This window comes from Equus caballus, chromosome 20 (assembly GCF_041296265.1).
Source record: "Equus caballus isolate H_3958 breed thoroughbred chromosome 20, TB-T2T, whole genome shotgun sequence".
Lineage (NCBI taxonomy): Eukaryota > Metazoa > Chordata > Mammalia > Perissodactyla > Equidae > Equus > Equus caballus.
The window spans coordinates 17,044,247-17,067,950 of NC_091703.1; the positions used below are offsets into that span (position 1 = coordinate 17,044,247).

The 23,704-nt window shown below is 44.6% G+C and overlaps 2 protein-coding genes and 1 non-coding gene across 15 annotated transcripts in view; 1 reads left to right on the top strand and 2 right to left on the bottom strand.

Annotated features, from left to right (window-relative positions):
• Positions 1–3,492, top strand: part of GMPR (guanosine monophosphate reductase) — a 41,084-nt gene extending 37,592 nt beyond the window's left edge. Inside the window, exon 9 of the mRNA XM_023624110.2 lies at positions 3,023–3,492. Within this exon, the coding sequence (XP_023479878.1) occupies positions 3,023–3,203 (181 nt within the window). The 3' untranslated portion in view covers positions 3,204–3,492. The remainder of the gene's footprint in view (positions 1–3,022) is intronic.
• A 5,136-nt stretch (positions 3,493–8,628) lies between these two features.
• ATXN1 (ataxin 1) overlaps positions 8,629–23,704 on the bottom strand; it is a 384,336-nt gene continuing 369,260 nt past the window's right edge. For all 13 annotated transcript variants that reach the window (XM_070244939.1, XM_070244941.1, XM_070244938.1 and 10 more), the window contains one exon: positions 8,629–14,700. In XM_070244939.1, coding sequence (XP_070101040.1) covers positions 14,170–14,700 — 531 coding nt within the window. In that variant the 3' untranslated portion in view covers positions 8,629–14,169. The remainder of the gene's footprint in view (positions 14,701–23,704) is intronic.
• On the bottom strand, positions 9,573–9,713 carry MIR8914 (microRNA mir-8914). Its single transcript, NR_127900.1, has one exon. It is a non-coding gene; the product is annotated as a microRNA mir-8914 (primary transcript).

Here is a 23,704-nt window from a genome sequence, read left to right on the forward strand (position 1 = left end):
CTGCCTCCAGGCTCTGACCGTTGACACAGGCAGCATCTTTAATCATTTCATTGTCACTTGCTGCAGAAGGGATGCTCACTTCGGCTTTTTGAAATCCAGGATCCCAGAAGATCACCTGGCCTTTTCTGTTTCACTTCCATTTTAAGTGTCGGCATGTGTATTTTAAGAACCTCACGACAGTATATCCACTACCTTGCCCTGCTCCAGAGAGTCTGTCATTGCTTCTCATTAGAGTCAGTGCTGATGACAGGCCACACCAAGTGGACAGGACAGAAGGTCTTGCATCCTCAGAAGGAAGTCTGCTGCGAGTGGGCTGCTTGCCTTTTCCAGGAAGCCTCAGGCACTGGGATGGAAACTCAAGCCCTCCCTGGCTGACACCCCCCATTTCCTATCAGTCGCTCCACACCCAGAGCTCATTCTGAGGACATGGGATTCAGATGCATTATATAAGATTCAAACCAAGCTAGAGGTGGAAATCTCAGAACTCCACTGAGATGAACGGGCGGGCTGGTAGGAGGGAGGCGTGGGGTACTCTACCAGAGTTCTGTTCCTTAGTAGGGGACTTGTGGACTGATTTCAGTTCTCATTCTCTCCAGTCTTTTTCTCTTGGAGGGAACCTCAGTAAAGATGATACTATAGTTTGGGGAAGGCAGGTTGAGAAAGAGGAGTAGGGGATTGCATTTATGCCTTCATCCTGGGAACTTCACATAGTCAGAACAAGAGGCGTGCTCCTTCCCGTGCAGCCTCACAAGGGCCTCTTGCTCCATCCCATGTGGTACCTGATGGAGGAGGTTGCACAGTTTGTCAGCGGGGAGGGACAGGGAGGAGATTACTGCCTCAGTGCAAACCTGGACCTCTGGCCAAGAAGCTTAATGCTTTACTTGCAACCACTGTCCCCATCAAGGGGCTGTGCATTGTCTCCCGTGTGCTCATATGTAAGTGGAACCATTGTGATTCAGTGACTAGAAGCTTTGCCCCGTGTACATTTTTGCCCTCTAGCTGGTGCATCTGTTTGGGTTCTAAGAAAAGTCGATGGGGAAGGCCAGACCAGCTGTAGCACAAACAGAAGCCAAGCAGCCGAAAGAAAAATCATCTGTGATTGCAGCAGAGTTTAGACAAAACAGAAAATAGAAGATTCAGGAGAATTAAGACTCAGTTCTAGAAGCAGGTTCAGATCTTAGACAAGGAAGGAAAATGCTGAAGGAATTAGAACCTTAATCCAGAGGCAGCCTGAGCCCTGCAGGCTGCATCTGTTCTCTCTACTTCACTGTCTCTCGCTGCCTCCCTCCCACATCCCTCCCTCCTTCTTCTCTTTCCCTGGCAGTTTGCAGCCTCATCACCATGATTTCCTCATGAGAATGGTTCTCCTACTTTGACGTTATATTTAATTAAGGCAGAGTTATTTATGCTTTGCTAGTTCCTTCCCAGTCATTAACCATTTAGTTCTCACGCTGTCCCAGGGAGACTGATCAAAGTGCCTTCGTTTTACAGATGAGAAGACTTGAGCATCAACAATAAATGGCTTGCAAAGAGTGCCATCACTAGTTAGCGAAGACGCAATGATGAGAATCTGGATAATTTCCAATAAGCCCCAGGAAGGCCATGGAAATCTTTTAGAAAAAATGAGATGGCAATCATCGCAGGCATATGTGCATAGATGTTGGTCTGTGATCACAGAGTGCAGTGATATGAATCATCTGGGTGTGGCCAGCGAGCTTCGTGCTCCAAACTAGCCACTAGGCCAACCTTTTGATGGTTTAAGTAACTAGATTTCACCCAAGGGTAGATTTCAATGTACAAGAGTTAATACCCTTTTGAAATCCCAGGTAATGAATTTTTGATCAAGAGATGCTATTTTTCCAGTTGAAAAGACCATCTAGAGAAAGTTCCAGAATTTGGTTAATTGTTAGAAATTCCAGATTGCCTGGCCCTCAGATGAGGGCTACAGTTTTGCATAGATTTGAGATTTCCTTCTTATAATGCCCCTTCAAAAGCAAGTCTGGAATGTATCTCCATGTTTCAGTGAGGAGGTGTGACGTGGAATCAAGCAACGTTACTTGGTGGCCTTGTGCACAGTGGGACAGTGGCTCAGCAAGGACAGTTAGCTATTGCTTAGTGTCCATGCCATATGCCAGACCTTCTGAACTTCTAAATGTTCTCCTGAAAACGTGAAAGATACTATCCAAAGCCCTGAAAAGCCTCCAACACTAAGAAAGTCCTCAGTTCTACTCTGGTCCCACCTTGCTGGGACCCCACCCCACGCCCAGGACGACAGGTGTAGTGACTTCGGCGAGCACAGGGAGGTGAGCAGGGGGAATGTGCCCCAAAAAGGGTCCTCTGGAAAGACAGGCAGGCTGTTGTGACTGGAGCCACTATATCTTGCTGGTAGAGGTTTCCATGTAACCTAGTGGAGCTTGAGTTGTCCATTTCATCGAGATCTTCTTCCTCCTCTTGATCATCCCCTTTGAAGACAGTGTCTGATCGCAGAGCTGGCATGCGGGGGCAAAGCTCTGGGCTTTTTCTGTTGATCAGGAAGGGCAAGCAGAGGAGGCGGGGGTGGGGATTGTTCAGGAGGTAATCTTCCAGGTCTGTTCTCTTTCCCCTGGGCATTTTGGGTGAGCTGGAGATTGGTGTACGGATTCAGGTAGAATAGAAAGGTGGAGTTGGTTCCTGTTGGGGCAGAGTGGAGGCATGCTACTGAGAAGAATGTCACCCTGCCGTCACCACGCAGGATGCTGGGGGTCTATGACTTCTCTCAGTGTTGCTGATGGAGAGTTTCCTCTCCCAGTCGCTCTGGGTAGTCAGCAGCGAGGCCGTGCTGTTCGCGTGGGAGGAATGCGTTCATCTGAGACACCGGCACGATCAGCCTGGTATTGCAGCAATGTGGGCGTGGGGTCAGAGGGTGGCATTTAGCTCCCTGAGTGCCTTGGGGCTGCTCAAAGTGTGAAAGCTGGGAATAATTCTGGCTGAGTTCTTAAGGAAGAAGAACTAGATTAAAAGAAAAACTTCCTTTTTCTTCCAGAGCCTCAGAGGGCAAGACTGTAGAAGTACCTTACAAAGGGGGTGTTGAAAACACTATTCTGGATATTCTCGGGGGTCTGAGGTCTACCTGCACCTACGTGGGAGCCGCCAAGCTGAAAGAGCTCAGCAGGAGGGCGACGTTCATCCGGGTGACCCAGCAGCAGAGCACCATGTTCTGCTAGCCTTGAGGACGAGGTGACGTCTGGCTCATGGAAGCTTCCGTACACACCTGCTTTCCCGTCTCCTTCCTTCTGTTCCATCAGAGCTTCCGGCTGCTCCTGAATGGTGGAATGCTGCCTCTTCCTCCCCCTCCTGCCGCCTGGGGGCCTTGGGGCTCCCCCTGGTGCCTTCTGGGGGCCCAGAAGCAGGGCCTGGAACTCATAACCACATTGTTAAAACCAACACTCGTACCTTTTTCTTTCTTTTTTAAAAAGAAAATGGTTTCACTTTAATATAATGCTATTATCTTAAGACTTGTGTGAGTGCTGGCATTTGCATTTGCAGGAACCAAGTGGTAGGAGCGGCTGGGGGTTTTCTATCTCCTTCCCAGACAGGCTAGTAGTGAGCCACTCTTGGCTCTTAGCCATCAGGGCACCTCAGGAGGGAAGGGGAGGCGAGGCCAGTTAGAGTAACTGGCATCCTCTCTCTCCAGCTTTCAGTTGCTGGAAAAGAACAAAAGCAATTGGCTGGACAGATGAAGAATTGTTTTCCCACAGATCTGCACAAGGTTGTGGTGACATGTTTTTACCGTCTTTGTTACAGGTGCCTTTTGGGAACAGGTCATCTGTCACTGCCAGTTTGGTGTTCCTTCTGGGAGGCTGTCCCTGTCCTTGTCCTGGTTTTTCATTTAGTTTTGCTTTCCTCTATCTCTACCCCTTCCCTTCCCAGTCCCAATTTGTCAGGGCTGGCCTCTCAAAGAGATTACACATTATTTTGAAATTCCATGGGATGTTTTATTGAAAGGTTATCCACCAGAAAATTAGCAGGCAGTGTCCTACTGAAAAAAAAAAAACACCTTGACCAGTGACTTCCTAAAAGGCATGGGTTTAAACTATGAGTTAGAACCGTTCCCTTGTCTTTGCAATTAATGCTTTCAAGGAAGGACCAGATGGTACTACTGTATAATGGTCAATCCATCACTTCACTGACTGGTAACAATATTTTCTTGAAGAAAGGACCCACGGCCTTGGTAGGATCCTACAGGAGTCCACTATGACACTTATTTAAATAGTGAACACAGATCAATTATTGATGACTGGCCACTTCTTTTGGAGCCTCACTTGAGTAATAGGACTGGGAAGTGTATGCAGACCAGGATGTTTACAGTCACGCGGCACTTAATGACGGGGATACATTCTGAGAAACGTGTTTAGGCAATTGCATCATTATGCGAACATCACAGGGTGACTTACACAAACCAGGATGGTATAGCCACTACACACCTAGGCTGTATGGTACTAATCTTATGGGACCACCATCCTACATATGGTCTGTTGTTGACTGAAATGTCATTTTGCGGCACATGACTGTGTTTATTTCTAAACAAAGCTAAAGAAGCAGATACAGGAGTAAATTTTCTTTGAAAAGGCAAGTGGTGTCCCTGGAGTAGAGAAGGGCCACATGGTCCTCCTGTATGAAAGTGAATTAATTGCCTGATGTCCATGGTGACTGACATCATATGAAGAATCCAACCAAACCATCACACTGGGAAATCACAGGTTCATTTTCAGTCTTATAAGAACACATTTAAAGATCCAGAAACTAACTCTGTTGTAATACTTTTCCCCCTAAAGCCATTAAGAACAATTCTTGTAGAAACACGAGTGGCTACACTTTTGAGATATGAGGGTCAAGAGGATGTGTAATGTTAAGATGTGGCATTTGCTGAAGGACCCACTTTTTCTGTCTCTCCATGTGAGGGGTGAGCCCTATGCTGTTCCTGTGGAAGATGGGTTTTACACTCAAGCCCTTAAGTTTGTTAGTGTTTTTTTTGAGGAACATTAGCCCTGAGCTAACATCTGCACCCAAACCTCCTCCTTTTGCTGAGGAAGACTGGCCCTGAGCTAACATCCATGCCCATCTTCCTCTACTTTATATGTAGGACGCCTGCCACAGCATGGCTTGATGAGCAATGTGTAGGTCCACACCCAGGATCCGAACTGGTGAACCCCGGGCTGCCCCAGTGGAACGTGAACTTGCGCTGCTGGGCCGGTCCCATTAGGTTTGTTAGTTTTAAGAGGTTCCTTATTGCAAAATGAGGGCAAGAGGTGAAGGAAAGAAGGACCTAAAGAAATCCATTAAAAATGTACAGCAGTAGTGAGGGAACTTTGGGATGGTGCCCTTCTCCGTCCTTCTACTTTGGCTGGCGGGTCACCAGTGTCCCCTTTCCCAGATTGGGCTCTTGTGCGCCACCCAGAGTGGTCAGGGAAGGGGATACCCGTCAGCTCACTCTAGCACTCCACGGGGCAGTCCTCCCTGCCGTGATGGCTGCCCGCTTTATCCATCTTGTGTAAACACTTCACTGACTACCTCTTTGTTTCCGTGAACCAAAGGCTGGTGCATCCACTTTTTAGGGAAGGGAAAACTGAGTTACCGTAAAAGCCAAAAGCTCGTCAGGATCATTTTCAAGCAGAGGCTTCACCCAGTGCAGCCCTTCTAAGGCTCCATTTCATGCCTTGCCTTTGCTAATTCATCTCTGCCTCTGATAGCAGCGGGCCTGGGGAGCCTGCCCCGGAGCGCCCTCAGACCAGGTATCACACAGGATGCCGGGATGAAAGCACAGACCTGCGGCTGACCCGCAGGCCCTGCTGTGCAGGAGTTGGTGGCTGGGGACGGGAGAGTGCCAATGAACCAGACGCCACTCACCTTGGGGCTGAAATGGTTTCAAGCTCTGCCCCACTGCAGCATGTGAAGCAAAGGTTTTTTCCCTAATCAGTCTGACCATTTGCAGTCTCACATCCACTGGACCCCAGACTTGTCAGAACCATTATTACCTCATACTGAAACAAAACAGGAAGGAGGCAGTTCCGATTGCTTCCCCAGACCTACCCCCAGCATGCGGCATGTCCGCCCAGATTGCTCTGGAGATCGGAGGAGGCGGCAGCCTGGGGCAGCCCTTGTGGCTCCAAGGCTCACCTAATTGCTGCTGGTTTAGTGCACATTCTTTCACACTGACACTGACGTTGCGTCAGGACCTCGACTCAAGTCCTGAGAGGAGAGTCCTAGTGAGATGTCCCCAAACACCTGACCAGGGAGACAGTAAAAGGAAAGGAGTTCCCCAGCCCTTCCTGGGCTAGGCGAAAACTCTGAATTCAGCACCAGAGTTCTCTTCTGCCTCTGCAGACCTCAGGCTGGAAGGATTTGGTAGTCATGTAGGCAGATGGGGGCAGGAGAGGTCACCCAAAAGGCACGGGTTCTTGAATTACTTTCTGGGGCAGCTGCTAAGCCACATCTTTCTGAGACTGGGCACAGTGCAGACCTGTGGTGCAGTATTCTTGCGACAAATGGGCCCCTCTGCCCCCTGGGAGACCCTCGCTCCTTGAGTTGCAACAGGCATGAACTACAGGAAATGTGAACTTTGCACCTTCAGACTACTAGCCAGTTCACAGCAAAACTGTACACATCGTAGTGATGCTCCATGAGCCCTGAAGCCGCCAAGCGCTGTCTAGAAACAAATATCTCTTGTAAACTGGTGTTCCGATAAGAGAAAGAAACATGAACCGAACCAGCCAAGACATCAGACGTGGAAATGTGCCTTTTTGCTCAGAACCGCACCTCAAGCACAACCAACCCTCCCTCTGCCAAAAAAAATAATTTGGTAGTAAAAGCAATGCCAGATGTCACTCCACCACAAACCTACGCACTGACCGCAGTGGGGGTAAGAAGGAAGAATTGTCACCATCTTCTCAGCCTCCTCTTTGTTCGAGGACCTGACACAAGGCAAGGACACATTTTGCAATTGGCACTGTTATTTTTATTAGTACGAGTATACTGAAACAATAAACTTGTACTGGTATACAGACAATTTATTTAAAACAATTTTGTTCAAATTTTGAATCAAACATTGTTTTATTATAATAATGAAATAATTTCTACCTAGAAAACCTGCAAGCACCATCAAAGAAAGGGACCATAAAATTCAATAAACAGACTCGAGTGTATCCTACAAATAGACACACCACGATTAGAAAATAGAATATGAATTCTTCCTTTTTTTTAATATTTGTTTTAAAAAAGCTAGTGCAAGTACAATATTTTACACTGGAATTACAGAGAGTATGCACGCATATGGAAAAAAGTTCTCCTGTCACAATAAAAGCTCTTAACTATGTATGCACTTAAAATTTTCTTTTCAATAAGGTGCAAAATATCATTCCTTCCCTAGTTCTCCTCTGTACTGGTCATGTCAGTCTGATTGATAGTGCCCTCAAAGTTCTGGTGTCTCTTTTCCCTTGGCTGGTGGGAGGCATAAAATTGCAAGTTTGGTGGGTAACAATCTGATATTAAAACATCCAATGGTACGAATCTCAGAGATGGCTCGGGGGCCAGGATCCAGTGGCTAGCTGTCTTAACGAAGGCCACCACGAATACTGGTCGGGCTCTAGTGAAACCTCCTTTTCAGCTGACGCTAATTTGGGTTTCCAAGTGAGCAGTAATGGCTGGGGAGGAAGAAATCTCCCCACAAGGGCAGTAGTCACAGAACCAAGTGCACAGGTATCAAGTTGAATGTTCACTGACTGAAAGAATTTACCCCACTCCTGGGTCTCGTGTAAGACCCCGAGGAAACCTACGCACCCAGCTTCTTGGTGACTGCTCTTTAAAGACCACAGCCCTCAGCTAATGTCACCTCAGACTCGATATTCTGGAGGACAGTATGTTATCTGGGCAAGAATGACTGTAAACAACGCTTCCAATGGAGGCCTTCAGACTGGCCATGGAAAAGGAGACAGGCTCATTGGCCGTCCAGACAGCAAACGAACTTAAAGAGAAAGAAAACTTGGGTGAAGTCTCCAATTGTCTGCCGTGGAAGACTTGAGTCCTTTCAGATAAGAAAAGTTATGGAAATTCCTAAGAGACTGTTATTGGATAGATACTACCTATTGGCCAAATGCACTTAATTTTAATACAGCCGAACCATCTGTACGCAAATCAAGAGGACATGAAAAACCAAGCCACTGTTCCCTCCCGCCGTTGCACAGGTGAATGTCAGCCACCAGAAACACTGCATTTAATCGTAAGGGAGGGGCTGAGATTCTGAATTTAAGAATTGTTGGGGCTCCGCCGAATATCCCCACAGCTGTCCAGTTTCCGCTGGCTGGCTTGATTTTTGGACAGAATGTGACTCTTCTGAGGAGTTAGTCCACATTTATTTTGGCCTCTTACTATCAAAGAAAAAAATCAAAATCAAACTAAAATGAGGCATTTGAATTGAAATTCACGTTTTACGCCCCCCCCATTTAAATGAGGTGTGGGGGGAAAGAAGGCTGAACTTTTTTTTTTTTTTTTTTGTCCTCATAATGAGTCCTGTTTTACTGGTAGCTAGGATCCCATGTTACAAACACTTCTTGTTCAGGATTATATTCTTTGGGTTTATTGGAACAGGAAGTGTTGAAAATGTCAGACGTCATCTCTGAAGAAAAAGGAATTGCAATGGCTTAAGAGTTTAAACTAAGAAGGGAGCTCAGAGAAGTACTTTCAGCATAGGAATGAAGAGTATTCTCAAATTGCAGAATACAGGTGCCCTCCCTCAGAAGAGCGCTGTATGTAACACAAAGGTAAAGGAAGCCTGGGCACAGTTAAAGAGCCCCTTACGTACTAATTCTTCCAGGCCATAACCATACAAATCTGATCATTTAGACATGACAAATTTCTATATACAAAAAAACATGTAACTTTCAAACTTTATGCGTTTTGTTTTTTACAAACAAGTTATGAAACTCATTGTTTCAACAGATCCATGTCTTTCAAACACTGAATGAATCATTTCGACATTCATTTTTCTTTTGTGCAATTTTTTAAAACATTACCTGTACTCCTCAAAGTGAGTGCTTCAAAATTTTTTTTTTCTTCAGTTTCTCAAATTAGGTGTACATTAAAAAGGAAAAAAAAAAAAATATTCCCACAAGATAGAGTGCTACAGGAAAAGATCCTATCAGTAAGGTAACATATTTGAAGCGAGGTCATCTATGTCAAAGAAATCTCAGTTCCGGAGTAGAGGTGTGCAAATTGTTTGGAGTTTCCCTATTAACAGAAACACAACACGGTCCGTGGAAAAGAGAGGAAACCGACCCAACACAAGAGCATATGCATGTGCTTTATAAAAAAGTATATTCTCTGTATATTTATTTATTTATTACTTGATGTGTTCTTAAATTCTCTACTTCAGAAATTCTGGGTTGAAAGTACAAAAGTGGAGGCAAAGGCCTCCACTCCACTTTAAAAAATAAAAAGCATAATTCCCTTTCCTTTCACATCACCACCGAAGAAGCTGGATTGGGCCACGGAGACGGCCGGCCCTTTTTTTCACCTGGAATCATCGCGGGTGACTAGGAAGTGGGAAGTGCAAAGGGTTTTAGGAGAGAACACAGACCACAGTTTGTTGAGCTGCTTGTGGTTCACGAAACAGGAACCGTGACAACCAACACAGCTCAAAAAGCCTGGCCTTCTGTCCCGAGAGCTCCGCTTCTTCACCCATATCTGAAATAGCATGGCATTAGTGTCTTCAAAAGCATTGGAGATTTTTCTATGAAAGAAATAGGTTTTCCTTAGTAGTCACAGATGTTAAAGGGTATTGTCAATTGTTTCCTTAAAAAACAAACAAACAAATTTCCCAAAGCTACAACAACAAAAATAAATTTTGGCAACGTATTTCAGTAAAGATCAAACTATGTGCAAAGAGTGGATTTTAGGATGACTAGGAGCCACTGTTCGTCACGAACATGCAGCATTATATTGCAATCTATGCAGGATCGAAGGAGTAATCCACACGATGCAGGAAATCCAAACATTCCTGGAAGTTGTACAACCCTACTCCACAGCAAAGTGCTGCTTCTGGACACATCAGTGTACCACACACACGCCAGCCCCGTCCCTGAGTAAGAGGTGTGGAAGGTTCCGCAGAGTTCCTTGGAGGGGAGAAGGGGGATGCTGCCACTTCCTGGTGGGGGAGAAAACCCAACACACTCACCTCACAGAAAACATATAGGGTCACAATTCAGAGTTTAGAAACGGGATCGACACCAGCAACGAAGAAAATCAAATCATCCCAAACCAAACTGGGTGGGTTGGAGAAAACAAAAAAATTGACCGACATAGAAAATTATCCTGAAAGTCCAAATGAAAATGCAAATCCGATTTCCACTTTCAAAGATTTGAGGTAAGTGGCATCCATCTCTGTATCCCCCCACCCCTCAGTGTGGCCCACACAAACTGAAATAATTCTTAAGTTAAACATTCTAAGGAACAGTCATTTTATATATTTAGAAATCCCTATAAAGAGAGGTTCTTGTTTGTTGGTTTCTTATTATTATGTTTTTTCTTTTCGCCCTGACTAATTTCTTGGTGATTGTGTTCCATTGTAAACGCAAAAGGCCTGCTGTTATTAGTTTAAAAATGGAAAACAGGAAAGAAAGAAAAACTAAAGACAGCTGTCAGTAAATATTGCAAGGTGGACATAGTACAGAGGCACGCGGCTGGTCCTCGTGAGCTGCACGGCACCGAAGAATTTCTATGCCTGTCATTGTTATGTTTGCTACACAGGAGCGGTGACAAAGGCTGCTCTGGGAGCCTCGGGGTTCGCCAATGTCTGCAAACAAGGGCGGTTCCCTGTCCTCTGGATGTTCCTCCTATTGGAAGAAGAGAAAGCTGCCACAACGGAGCGGTGACCGCTTTTCGCAGGCGGCGCCCCTACACGGCCACAAGACGGCATGCTCAGAGCACATGCACACATCAGGCCACACTTCCTGCCCAGGCTCAGGGGCACGGCTCAAGTCTCAAGGACACAGACCTGAGGAGGGGCCTGCCTGCTCGAGGAAAAGACCGTGGACCATAGGTTGATCCTGGATCTTGCTCCAGAGTGCGCCTTAGCAATGACTGCCTCCTTCCCCTCCGCACTCCACATTCACTATTCCTCACGGCGACAGGTGACAGGGGGAACCGCACCTCTTCCCCTAGATCTCCTTTGCTTGCTCTTTCTGCAGCAGCGACAGACACCTGGGGCTCCTGCAGGCTCCCCGCCCCAGCACTCAGCATCCATGGCAGCGGAACTCGCAGCCCGAAGCGGCTCGTCCCTTTCTGGCTCCTTCCCTCCAGCCCTTCTCTGGCCAGACCAGGGAAGGTGGACCAAACAAGGAAAAAGCCAAAAGGGTCTGAGCTTTAACTAGAGCACACTGATCAGACTCTATTGGCATGGAAAGTATTGCACATGCTAAAAAAGCGAGGGAATGAAATGGACAATGTTTAGAGAGAACCAATTATCTTATAATTCCTATACCTGAAACAGAAGCACAAAAATTATGATGATGTTCCTATTGCTCCAAACCATGTATGTTTTCTCATTTTAGTGTTGGTTTTGTGGATCCAGTTAGTTGAATACTCGAAGTAAGCCAAACGGTGGTGTGTGGTTTGAGTCCACGTGAGTTGCTGTAAAGAGTGGTACTAATGAGGACAAAGTCTGTATGGCAGCCCCGTATTCCTCTTACCATCAAAGGTTACCAGACAAAAAGAAAAACAAAACCTAGTAATTGCAAGTGCCCTGAGCAGAATATATGGAAGATTAAGCAAGTTCTCTGAACAGAAACGCTTAAAAAAATACAGCATTGAATAAGCAGGATGATTGCAAGAATGGGCCCACCCAGCTCTCTGCTAGTGCGCTGGGAGGGTAATGAAATCTGAAGACAGTCAAAGACTGGTTCTAGCTATTCTAAGTCTAGTCATATGTTTTTGGTACACCCCAGAAAATGGCTTATAAAAATCATGAGTTCTGGTGAAAACTAAAAATGAAAGAATACTAGATAGCCAAACTGTGGGTTGACGTCAGATTTTTTTTTTTTTTTAATTTGTGAATGGGAGAAGTACTATTTTCAATGGTAAAAAAAAAAAAAAAAATCAGATAAATATTTGTTCAGATTAGTTGCAGCCATTCCAAGTAAGAACATTTAAAAACTTCTCCCTACTTATAAAGCTTTCTTTTAAAAGCACTTTAAGATGCACACTGAAAACCCACAAACAATTTCAGATGTCTGGGAATGAAAGGTTTAAACTATGAAATACCCTTTCTGGGTTTGTACCAAACCTTAAATCTTGATTTGATTTCAGATGGAAAAAGAAAAAAAGTCATTTGGAAAATAACAATAACAACAACAATAAAGTAATTGTTTTTTAAAAAAACTTGCTCACATATATAAATGTCTTTATGGAAAACTCTCTCAATGAATCTGAAGAAAATTCTCAGAGTTGTCCTGCTAAGACCTGGTTTTTGTGACAGATGTGGTAGAAAGACCAAAATGAATTCTGAAAGGAACATAACCTTATAAAATGGCCTAGAGTTTAGGCAAGTTAGAAAGTAATTTTGCTACATTTATTTATGCTCGTTCAGTCCCCCAAACCTTTCCCACAATGTTATTGGATAAAAACTGCAGGACTATCACACAAATTATAAACTCAACATGTGCAAATCGCAAGGTTCTTTAAAAGTTCATCTTAAAAAGAAAAACACTGGACAAAAATGAGTATTCTTTTTTCCATCCCTTTTCTCTCAGTTTCTCTGCCAGCTCTGCATATGCCTTTAATCCTTTGTCAGACATCAAAGTGAAAAGTGCCCCCTGTCAGGCTGTACTTGGTGTCATTCATTGTCACATACTAGTTCATAATTCACATTCATCCCTTTAAACCACATTGAAACTTTCAATATCTTGCTCGTGAGAAACTCTGCAGAGCTGAAATGTAGTTACAGTGTTGAAAAAAAGAAAGCAACTTAGTTTTCTGTTTTTCTTCCCAAAGAGTTTAAAGTGAGATACAGTACTTGTTGAATGATAGACCAAGATGCTTGGTAATAAAGTGTGAACAGCATTTTAAGTGTTTAGAGATAGTAATATATATGCTCATCTTCAAAATCTAATTCCTCACGTCACACTGGAATCTGAAAAAAGTGGCACCCGAATTGTCCATAGTCATGAGCTAGAAACAGTACTAGAGTTAAAAGACAAAAGATTTGCAAACCCAATGCGAAGAGCTTCCGCGGCTCTCTCTGAAGGGCAGTTTGTGTCTATCTCTTGGGAGCGAAGTCAACCTGATTAGTTTTCCTAACACTGCACAGAAACCAGAGTGGGTGTTCACTCTCCCCTACCGCGGCCGCCCATCACCTCCACGTGGAGCGATGCCAGCAGGGGCTGCCCCGCCCACCACGACACCCTGGAGACATCACTGCACTAGTTAAGCAGAAACGAAATCCCACGTGTGGCAGTTGCTGTTTTAAAAAAAATATCAGTGCAGTCAGGCCCCATAGGGGGAAATATATATCTATGTGATTAAAAGTTGCTTTTATTGTAAAATATGTTGGAAAAAAATGTTTTTTACACGGTTAGCTTTCCATCTGCCGTCGGATGCCTCTCTATGATGCCCTGAAGCTGGGTTCCTGGTGTTTCTTTTGCACGTGTCCATGAGGACATTCCTCTGGACCTCCAATCCCGTGCTGAGAGCAAGAGAGTGAGACAGAGGGAGGCAGAGAGAGAGAGAGAGACCCACACTCACTGCGGCATCCGTGCCCCCCACGCACGCACACATGCACGCACGCACGCATCCCCTGCAGTGCGCTTCCCGCAGAACTTCCCCGTGAAACCAGCGGAAGTCAGCGCCCAGTGGATGCTTCTGTGCTGCTAGAAAAGGCAGGCGCTTGAAGCCACATTCATTTCTACCAGGATGCCCGGAGCCTGGACTGGCCCTGCCCTGGCCCCCCGCCACTGACAGACCCACGTGGAAAAAGCATATGCACCAGTCTCCTGGCAACCCAGCTGTAACTCTAATGACAAGGTTATAACAGAAACCTAAAGTAAGAGGATAACATGTAAATACTGTGTTATTTAGCCTACAGTACAGTAATCTGGATACAAATGGTAAGGGAGAGCCAACTTTCTTTTCCCCACACTGCCTCTACTTGCCTACATTAGACCGGCCTTCAATGCAAATCTTAACCTCCTGAGGAATCAGAGAAGGCTTAGGAAGAGTCAAAGGTGGCTCATCTTCTGACTTCTCCAGTTTGCGGGTCTCCGGCGCCGACCACCTCCTCTTCCTCGTTGCTGCGGGCTTGCTGGGTTCTATTTTGGTGAGCAAGGGCGCTGCAGGCAATCCTATTTTTTCCGGAAACTTCAGTTCGCCGTTCTCGGAGAGCATCTGGGCACTTCCCTGATTGATTCCGTTTTCCTGCTCGGCATACCTGTGTCTACTGCCCGCGAGGCCGTCGGTCTTTGCGTGCTTCAGCAGGACGCTGGCAGGATCCACGGGCTGGCCCTTTTTAACAGAGCCGTTCTTCAGGTTCTTGAGGGTAAGCGAGATGCAGACGTCCCCGACGGAGAGTTTGGAACACGGCAAATCAAAGAGCTGGCTGGTTCTCTCCGGACAGCAGGATGACCAGCCCTGTCCAAACACAAAAAAAGGGTACTCTACCAAAACTTCCACGCTGACCTGTGGGAAGAGTGAGAGGGAGAGAGAGGAAAGAGGAAGGAAACAAATGAAGACATTTTATTCTTGTTGTATTTCACACACACACAAGCACACGTACGTATATAAGCTGAGTGGAAAAAAATAAGACTTAATTCCACAGACCTTCTGCACCAACACACACAGATGAGGCTCTTAATTTTCTGCTGTACCTGTACTCTCCATATACAGATGTTGGGTAGAAGCCAGTAAAAGCCCAATCAGTATTCAAAATATCATTTTACTGAGTATCAGCTCTCCAGCTGGTCTCCGTTAAAACAAGTCAATCGACCCCAAAGGATGATGGAACATCTATTTAATGTTCAGCACTGAGTTAGGCTCTGCGGGGGACTCAAGTCCAAGATACGGTCTTGTGCTTTATTAGCTCACTGGACAAATACGATTCTCACATATGACAGAGCTAAAAATGGATCAGAGCTAGACTGTATGTAAGCTCCAGGAGGCATGCACTAGGTGTTTATCAAAAGGGCACCTGGCACGTCATTGACGCTTACTAAACATTTGTTGGATAAATGAATGTATCCTGTAGCAATTTAGAGGCAGCAGAATCAGTGAAGGCTAGAGTAAGCAGGGAGGGTCTTCCCAGGACCCTGAAGGATGGGCAGGACTTGGAGAGGTTTGAGGGGGGGACACTGCTGGGGAGAGGGTAAAATGGACTGAGGGAGCTCAAGTACTTGGCCCACCTACAAGGTCAAGCACCAGGCCCTCAAATCAGTCTCTGCTTTGTTTGAAAAACAAATATTGAAGGCAGGGGAAGCCCAGTATCCTTTCAATACGCTGCCATTTTCTCTATGCTGCTATGTGCCATGCATTGTGCTAAGGAAATAAATGGAAAAAGACAGTCCTGGTCCCAGAGGAGTTCACACTCAAGTGGGCAAAAGAGGCACGTGAACAGTAACTTCCAATCAATGTGATGAGTGGAGTTATAAATTTGCGCAGTATTAAGTTGTTGGAGGGCAGAGGAAAGGCATGGTCCAGTTTGGAGAAGAAGTGAGTTAGGACGTCTTCTTGGATGAGATGTACTATGCTGAGATTTTTTTTTAAAAAAGGGCGTGGAGTAGAGGTGTGGTTACAAGGAAAAGAAATTCCTGGAAGTAGGGCTTATATGAACAAAGGCAAGGAGACAGTGTGTATGTGTAGGAATTTGTAAACTGTCCAGTAAAAGTCTTTCTATTGCCATTAAATTAGGTTGAAATGCACTTGAGGTTTTAACAGTTGAATTTTCATAGGAATTTAATTTCTTCAACTTTATGCTATATAAAAAAAGAAAAAGAGGACAATGAAGTAGTTTTAAAAAGTCAATTTTCAATGGCTCTTCTAGAAGTAGCAGACTAGGTAATTTGGAACCCTCCTGCTGAGGACAACTCAACACTCTGAACAAAAAAGAAACAAAAACTCTGGACAAAACGTAAAAAAAATATTTTGTACGGCACTAGACAGAAATTAAGATAGTAGAAAATCAGTGGCCCAGGATTAGGAAAGGGTGATGGTGTTTGGGGCTATTTCCTCCAAGGGCATGTGCCATTCCAAGAGCGGTTGTGAAACCAGGTGGGCTTTTGGTAATCTCAGGAGCATGGGGTGGGGGTGAGCAGAGAACAGAGTTTGGGGTACACCAAGGGAGGATGCTCTCTGACAAACTGTACTCTTTTGGGCTGTAACCCCAAAGCACTGTACTCTCGAAGTAAAGTGAACCAGAAGCAGACAGGCCCTCGCAAGGTCTGAAGCTCAGATTTTAATCACCTTAGTCCTTAAAATCAGATTAAGGTCTTGAATTATTTCCACAATTTTTCAAATAAATGACATTCAATTTAAAAAAGACATTCAACTAAAAAAGGGGGAGCAGGTCCACGAGCGGATCAGATGACATGAATAAAAACCAGGAGAAACAATAGATAATAGAAACAGACCCCCAAGGGGCTTCTGATACACAGTCATCAGATTAGACTTTAAAATGACTATGTTTAGAATATTTCAGGAGATTCAAAACAAGGTGTGAGGATTTTGATAGAGAAGTAGAACATATTTTTAAAAGATCCAGGGAAATTTTAGAATGAAAAAATAAAATACATCCACTAAAATCAAGAACGCAATGGATTTTCCAACAGAATAAACGTGGTTGAAGAGAGAATTAGTGAACTGGATTCTTTTATTAGAGCTCTAGAAGAAACTATACAGAATGAAACAGAGACAAAAAGATGGCTACTACTGAAGAGAGGGTAAGAGACATAAAAGACACTTTGAGAAGATCTAACAGACATGTAAGTTAAATCCTACAAGGAGAGAGAGAGATCATAGGGCAGAAGTAATACTTGAGGAGATAATGGCTAAGAATTTTCTGAAACTGGTAAGACTCAGACACCACAGATTCAAGAAGGCCTAACGCCCAAGCAGGAAAAATCAAAAGAAATTCTGACCTCAGCAAGTCATCACTGCTGTAAACCAAAGACAGGAAAAGACTCTTAAAAGCCTCCAGCCCAAAAGATACATCCAAATAAGCAATAATTAAACTCACAGTTGACTTCTCAATAAAAATAATGGGAGCCAGAAGACAATGAAATATCTTTAAAATACTAAAGAAAAAGAACTGCCAACCAAGAATTCCATATGGAGCAAAAAGATCCTTCAAGAATGAAGGCAAGGGGCTGGCCCGGTGGCACAGCGGTTAAGTTCGCAAGTTCCGCTTCTCAGCGGCCCGGGGTTCGCAGGTTCGGATCCCGGGTGCGGACATGGCACTGCTTGGCACGCCATGCTGTGGTAGGCGTCCCACGTATAAAGTAGAGGAAGATGGGCACGATGTTAGCTCAGGGCCAGGCTTCCTCAGCAAAAAGAGGAGGACTGGCAGTAGCTAGCTCAGGGCTAATCTTCCTCAAAAAAAAAAAAAAAAAAAAAAAAGAAGGAAGGCAAAATAGACATTTTTCAGACAAACATTAATTAAAAGAATTCTCCACCAACAGGTCTGCACTAAAGAAAATACTAAAGAGTATTCTTTAGTTAGAGAAAAAATGAATCTAGATGGAAGTCTGGAGATGCAGGAAGGAATGAAGAGCAATGAAAATGGTAAGTGGTGGGTAAATCAAAGTAACGTTGACTGGGGGCAGCCCGGTGGTGTAGTGGTTAAGTTTGTGTGCTCTGCTTTGGCAGCCTGTGGGTTCACAGGTCTGGATCCCAGGTGTAGACCTCGCACAGCTCGTCAAGCCATGCTGTGGCAGCATCCCACATAAAATAGAGGAGGACTGGCACAGATGTTAGCTCAGGGCCAGTCTTCCTCACACACACACAAAACATATATTGACCGTATACAATAATAGTAAAAATGTTCTGTTGAATTTTACACATAAGCACATGTACACAAACACATAAGTAATTAAAATACTCTCCAAAACTTAAAAAGTAGTAAATTTCCATGTAATTTACATGGATTGTGACTTTTCTATTTAACCCACTTTATCTTTCTTATTTACTTATTTTTTATTTTTCCTTCTCCCCAAAGCCCCCCCAGTACATAGTTGTATATTTTAGCTGTGGGTCCTTCTAGCTGTGGCATGTGGGACGCCGCCTCAGCATGGCCTGATGAGTGGTGCTAGGTCCACACCCAGGATCTGAACTGGCGAAACCCTGGGCTGCCGAAGTGGAGCGTGTGAACTTAACCATGTGACCAGGGGGCCGGCCCTTATCTTTTTTGATAATTAAGATTGATCTAGTTCTAAACACACTTCTTGAATGATAAACTTTATTTTCTCCATAGAAGACATGTTTTTAGAAGTAAAAACCAGAGTGAATTCATTGGAAGCCTATTACTATAGTGTGTGTGTGAGCACACACCCATATATATGTGCATATTATCTGTGGAAAATTTCACCATGCTGGGCTATTTTAACAATGTAAAGAGAGCTAATTTTTTTTTTTTTTGGTGAGGAAGATTGGCCCTGAGCTAACATCTGTTGCCAATCTTCCTCCTTTCCCACGCACCCCCCAAAGCGCCAGCACATAGTTGTATATCCTAGTTGTAAGTCATTCTACTTCTTCTAGTGGGATGCTGCCACAGCATGGGTTGACAAGCTGTGTGGAGGTCTGTGCCCAGGATCTGAAGTGGTGAACCCTGGGCCGCCAAAGTGGAGCACGTGAACTAAACAACTTGGCCATGGGGCTGGCCCCATGAAAGCTACAATTTTTTGAGTGCCTACTATCTGTCAAACATGCAGGTAGAAACTTTACAAAAAGCTTTTGCTTAATGCTCACAATATACTAGTGAAAACAGTATTGTTGTTCCAGTTTTACAAATAAGGAACTATAGTCTCAGAGAGATTAAATCACTTGCTAACATCATAGCTATAAAATGATGGATTTGGGGTTTAATGCCAGTCTCTTTGGCTCCGAAACCCATCTTCTTTTTCCTGTGCTCCTGATCTCTGACCCTGTGAACAAAGATATTCTAATACCACCAAAAGAGATACACTTACCGCTCCCTCTACCCCGACAGCGGAGAGTGTTACTTGACATGAAAAGGATCCAATGGCATGAGCTCAGGGATTGTTTCATGGTACAGAAAATCGCCAAATACTGTCAGCCTTACATCTACTCATACAATTCTAGTCTCCCTCTACAAGCGCATGATGAGGCTGATATTCAGTTACAGAACTACATTTATACCACACAGACATATAGATTTGCATATACATATGTACAAATATACTTACAAGTTACAGTATCAGATGGGGATGCCCACTGAGTTCCAAGTAGGAGGACCAACCTGGAGCTGGCTCTGTAAATCCTCCCCCAAACCTCTCAGAGCCATTAATTAACATCATACGCTGAGCGGAAGGAACAAATCTTAGCTCAAGTGGGGATTGTTTAGCTGTATTTCCAAGTCATGAAAACAAAGTTCTCAAGTGTAAATATCCCGTCAGACCGTCTACCAGACTCGCTGCTTGTCCCTGCCTAACACCAGTCAGAGGTAATGGGATGTTCCTAATACTTCAAATCCTATTTGCAAACACAGTGGTCTCCTTTGGCCTTGCACGTTCCTAGATGATCCCCTGCTCTGGGGAGTCTGTCTCCTTGCTGGCAGACAGCCCAACACCTACCGATGGACAGGTTCTTGGTGTGTGAGCCATATCATACACACTCCTCAGGGCAGCCAATATTCCGCGTTCTGAAAAGAACATCTACTGCATCCTCACAGACAAATCTATCTGAAGACTTTCACGCTTACCAAGTGTCTGAAGACTCACTAAGAAGGAATGTCCTCGAGGCCCTTAGAACAGGTGACATTATTGATTATTCAAAAACTATGATGTAGATACATATGTTTCCCATTACATACACCATGATGTTTTTGGGCATTTTGAAAGCCCTTCATTACTCTCTCATCTCAAAACCCCAAAGACAAGTCTTAGAATGAAATGCTGTGGGGTGGTCTATAGCTTGGACAACCCACCTAAAAATTCATGAAAGAAAAGTGACGAGGGGAGAGAAGGGTATTTGAGATGTGCACGAAAAAGAGTTGATGACAATGGAATTTATTTTAACCTGGATACGTTCGGGAAAATCTTCTCTACCACTTCGAAGGCTTGCTTTTTGTCCCTTCCTCCTAAATTCTGGCTTCGTCTCCTCCCAAAGGAGCTCTGCCCACTCTGCTAAAAGATGCCACACCACACATCCTCAGCTGGGTCTATGCAAATTAGGAGCCCAGATTATTCAGATAATCTGATCGTTGTAAGCAGCGGACTGGATAGCACAGGCCAAACAATCTTTTTCTCCTCCCTGTTCATCCTCGATAATATTTATCCTCATTAATATTTTTCTTCTCCCTAATTATGTAGCCTGCATTAACCAGATAATGCGATTTTCTTTTGGTCTGCATATATGTGAACGAAAGTAAGTTTTTTCCCTTTCTATGGAGAAAGTTAAACTCTCATCGCACACATCTCAAGTAAGCACACTAAAGTATTCATAACAAGTCTATTTTTATTTCATAATCAGGTTTGTCAGAAGGATATAGACATTCTTAAAGGTTAACTGATCACCAACAGTTAATGAAGAAATCATACCGAGGGACTTTTTTTAGTGATAACATCTATGGTTAGGTCTGTCTGCTTGCAATTCCCTTAGAGAGGAACATTATCTACCTCAAAATATGCTGTCAGTGCCAACAGGTACTGTCTTGCACATGAAACAGAGACGGTGGGTTTTTGTGACACGAATTTACTTTAAACCAGAACAATGAATCTGTGAATTCCTTGAACTTGAGACCATGTGGGTCTTCCCTGTGGTGCTGACAGCTTCAAAATATTGATCAAGTGTTCACACTCCCGGTTTTGACAAAGTTCAATACACAACACTGAGTACCTGTTAAGTGTTAGAAACCTTAGAAAAGCATCTATTTTCTAAGACCCACCTCTTACCCTCAGTGGGGAGACAGGACATGCATGCAAAACAAGTAACTCTGCAAGGGCGTGTCTGGATCCTAGCAACCGTGTCATCTGATCATGTCCACTTGGATATCGATTGGCAACTCAAACTTAACATGTCCAAAGTAGACCTCCTGCTACGGGTCTGTCCACCGGCGCCTTCTGTCTTCTTCTCCATCTCCATGAAGGGCAGCCCCATTCTTCCAGTGGTTCAGGTCAAGGGCCTGGGAGTCATGCCTTACTCGGCTTTTTCTCTCAGACCACACACATCCAAACTACAGGCAGAGCCTATTGGTTCTCTCTTCCAAATATATCTAGAATGAGACCATTTCTCACTGCCTCCATTGCCACTGTGCCGGCAAGCCAGCTTCTCACTGGGTTTTGAAAAAGCCTCATGAAGACGTGGTCTGTAACCCACCCCCTACTCACTGTACCGTAGTGACACTGATCTCGCTGGTCCTTTAACTCCAAAGACACTCGTGCCTCAGGGTCTGTGCATCTGCTCTTCCCTCCATTTGGAGTCCTTTGTGGTCCACATTGCCCGCCTCAGAGAGAGCCTCCCTGACCACTCTATTAACATAACGGCCCTGTATCCCTAGTTCCCCTCTCCTCTCTTTATTTGTTCCCATAGCACTTACTATCTTTTGATGCATAATGTTTTTACCTACTTACATACTTGTCTGTTTCACCTCTTCCCCCAAATTCCCACAAGACTGAATGCTCCTTGAGGGCTGAGATAGTGTCTGTTTTGCTTATTGTTCTGTCTCCAGAATGCAGAATACATCCTAGCATGTAAGAGGTGCTCAGGAAAAATCTGAAAGAACTCGTTGCCTGTTTGCCTTTCATAGGGAAACACTGCAATAGCACAACCGGCCAGCAGAGGGCAGTGTTTAGACACTGCAGAGGCTGCGCCTGTCCTGTTTCACCAGCGGGGACTAACCTGGGCTTGGAGTCCTTCCTGGGGAGAGGAGCAGAGCCTTCCCGGGTCTGGCTCACCCCCTAACAGGCAGCTTTCCGGGTTGAGCCATAGCTGCCTCCCTCAGGGCTCCTGTCAGACGCTGAGCTCATTGTGATTTCATTGAATCATACTCCTGTTACTTTCTCTCCACTCTTGAGGCTCCTTTCTGCTCTTTCAGCTGTGCTAATAATCATTAATTCATTTTATGATCTTGTCGGGGTTCAAACGATCTCTGATTAAACCCCAATGAAAATATATTCATGGGGGCAGTACCGTATAAAACCAAAACATGTTACATAACTCCTGGCAGCTCGACATAGCCCAGTTTTTCATCCCATAAATACATCTTTTTCCAGACACTTGAAGCAGTCTGTAGAATGAAATGCGAGCACGAATAGCCTTTGTCCTCATGTCAGCTTGAGGCCCTCTGTCTTTCTTCTGTGGATGCCTGGTAGCCAGTACCTCTCCTTTTTAGGGGCGGACCACCTCCCATCCTCCCCCACCCTTTCCCATCCTCCTGCTGCTGCTGTGGGCACACCCATCTGCTCACCACTGCTCCTGTGAGCAATGTGCTTCCCCCCTCCCTGTCTCCAGGCCCCCATACCAACTCCTCCAAAATGATCAGCTCCACCTTCCACTCAGGATGGAGGAAACAAGACAGGGAGGCAACACAACCTCACTTCTGGGCTGATAATTATTTACTCAGTGTCGCCTTCCTGGTCTAGCTAATGATGGGCTTTTAAGATCATTCTTAGCTCTTCTGTGTGTAAGTTCAATAAAACTCCTTTAACTACTTAGTGAATAACTACTGTATCTAAACACTGCGTGCATATCCACATATTTATGCTGTTTGGTTGTATATTTCAATCTTAGATTGGTGCTATGTCTATATACACACATATGTACATATCACCAAAAACAAGATATAAAGAAAACAAAACGTCTGTTGTTTAAATTTGTCTCCCTTTCCCTTCACAAGAATCCCTGTCTTCACAAATGTGAAGGGCATCTGTTTTCCAAAACATTTTCGCTTGATACTATCCCACATGTACAAATTCTGCCTGTACCCGGGAGCAAGGACTTCTCTTAGAAGCTGGGTTTCAGTGAACATGTCTTGTTTTCAGTGAAATTATGAAATTGGGAACTGCTAGCATCGTTTGCAAGTGAAACTCTTGATCCTGTGTTACCTGTAGAGAAAGCCAGTCTGTCTTCCTGGAAGGCCAGTTTGCAGGACTACATTCTCGGGAGGAAGAAAATCAGGAAATCCTGGAGAAATGATTAAGGGCTAAGCAGGAGACCCGTTTATTTCACTGTTTAAAAATCATTAATAGGGGCTGGCCCCGTGGCTGAGTGGTTAAGTTCACGCGCTCCGCTGCAGGCGGCCCAGAGTTTCGTTGGTTTGAATCCTGGGCGCGTACATGGCACTGCTCATCAAACCACGCTGAGGCGGCATCCCACATGCCACAACTAGAATGACCCACAACGAAGAATATACAGCTATGTACTGGGCGGCTTTGGGGAGAAAAAGGAAAAAAATAAAATCTTTAAAAAAAAAATCATTAATAAAAACAGTCACAACTCTTCAGTCGAGTGTAAGACT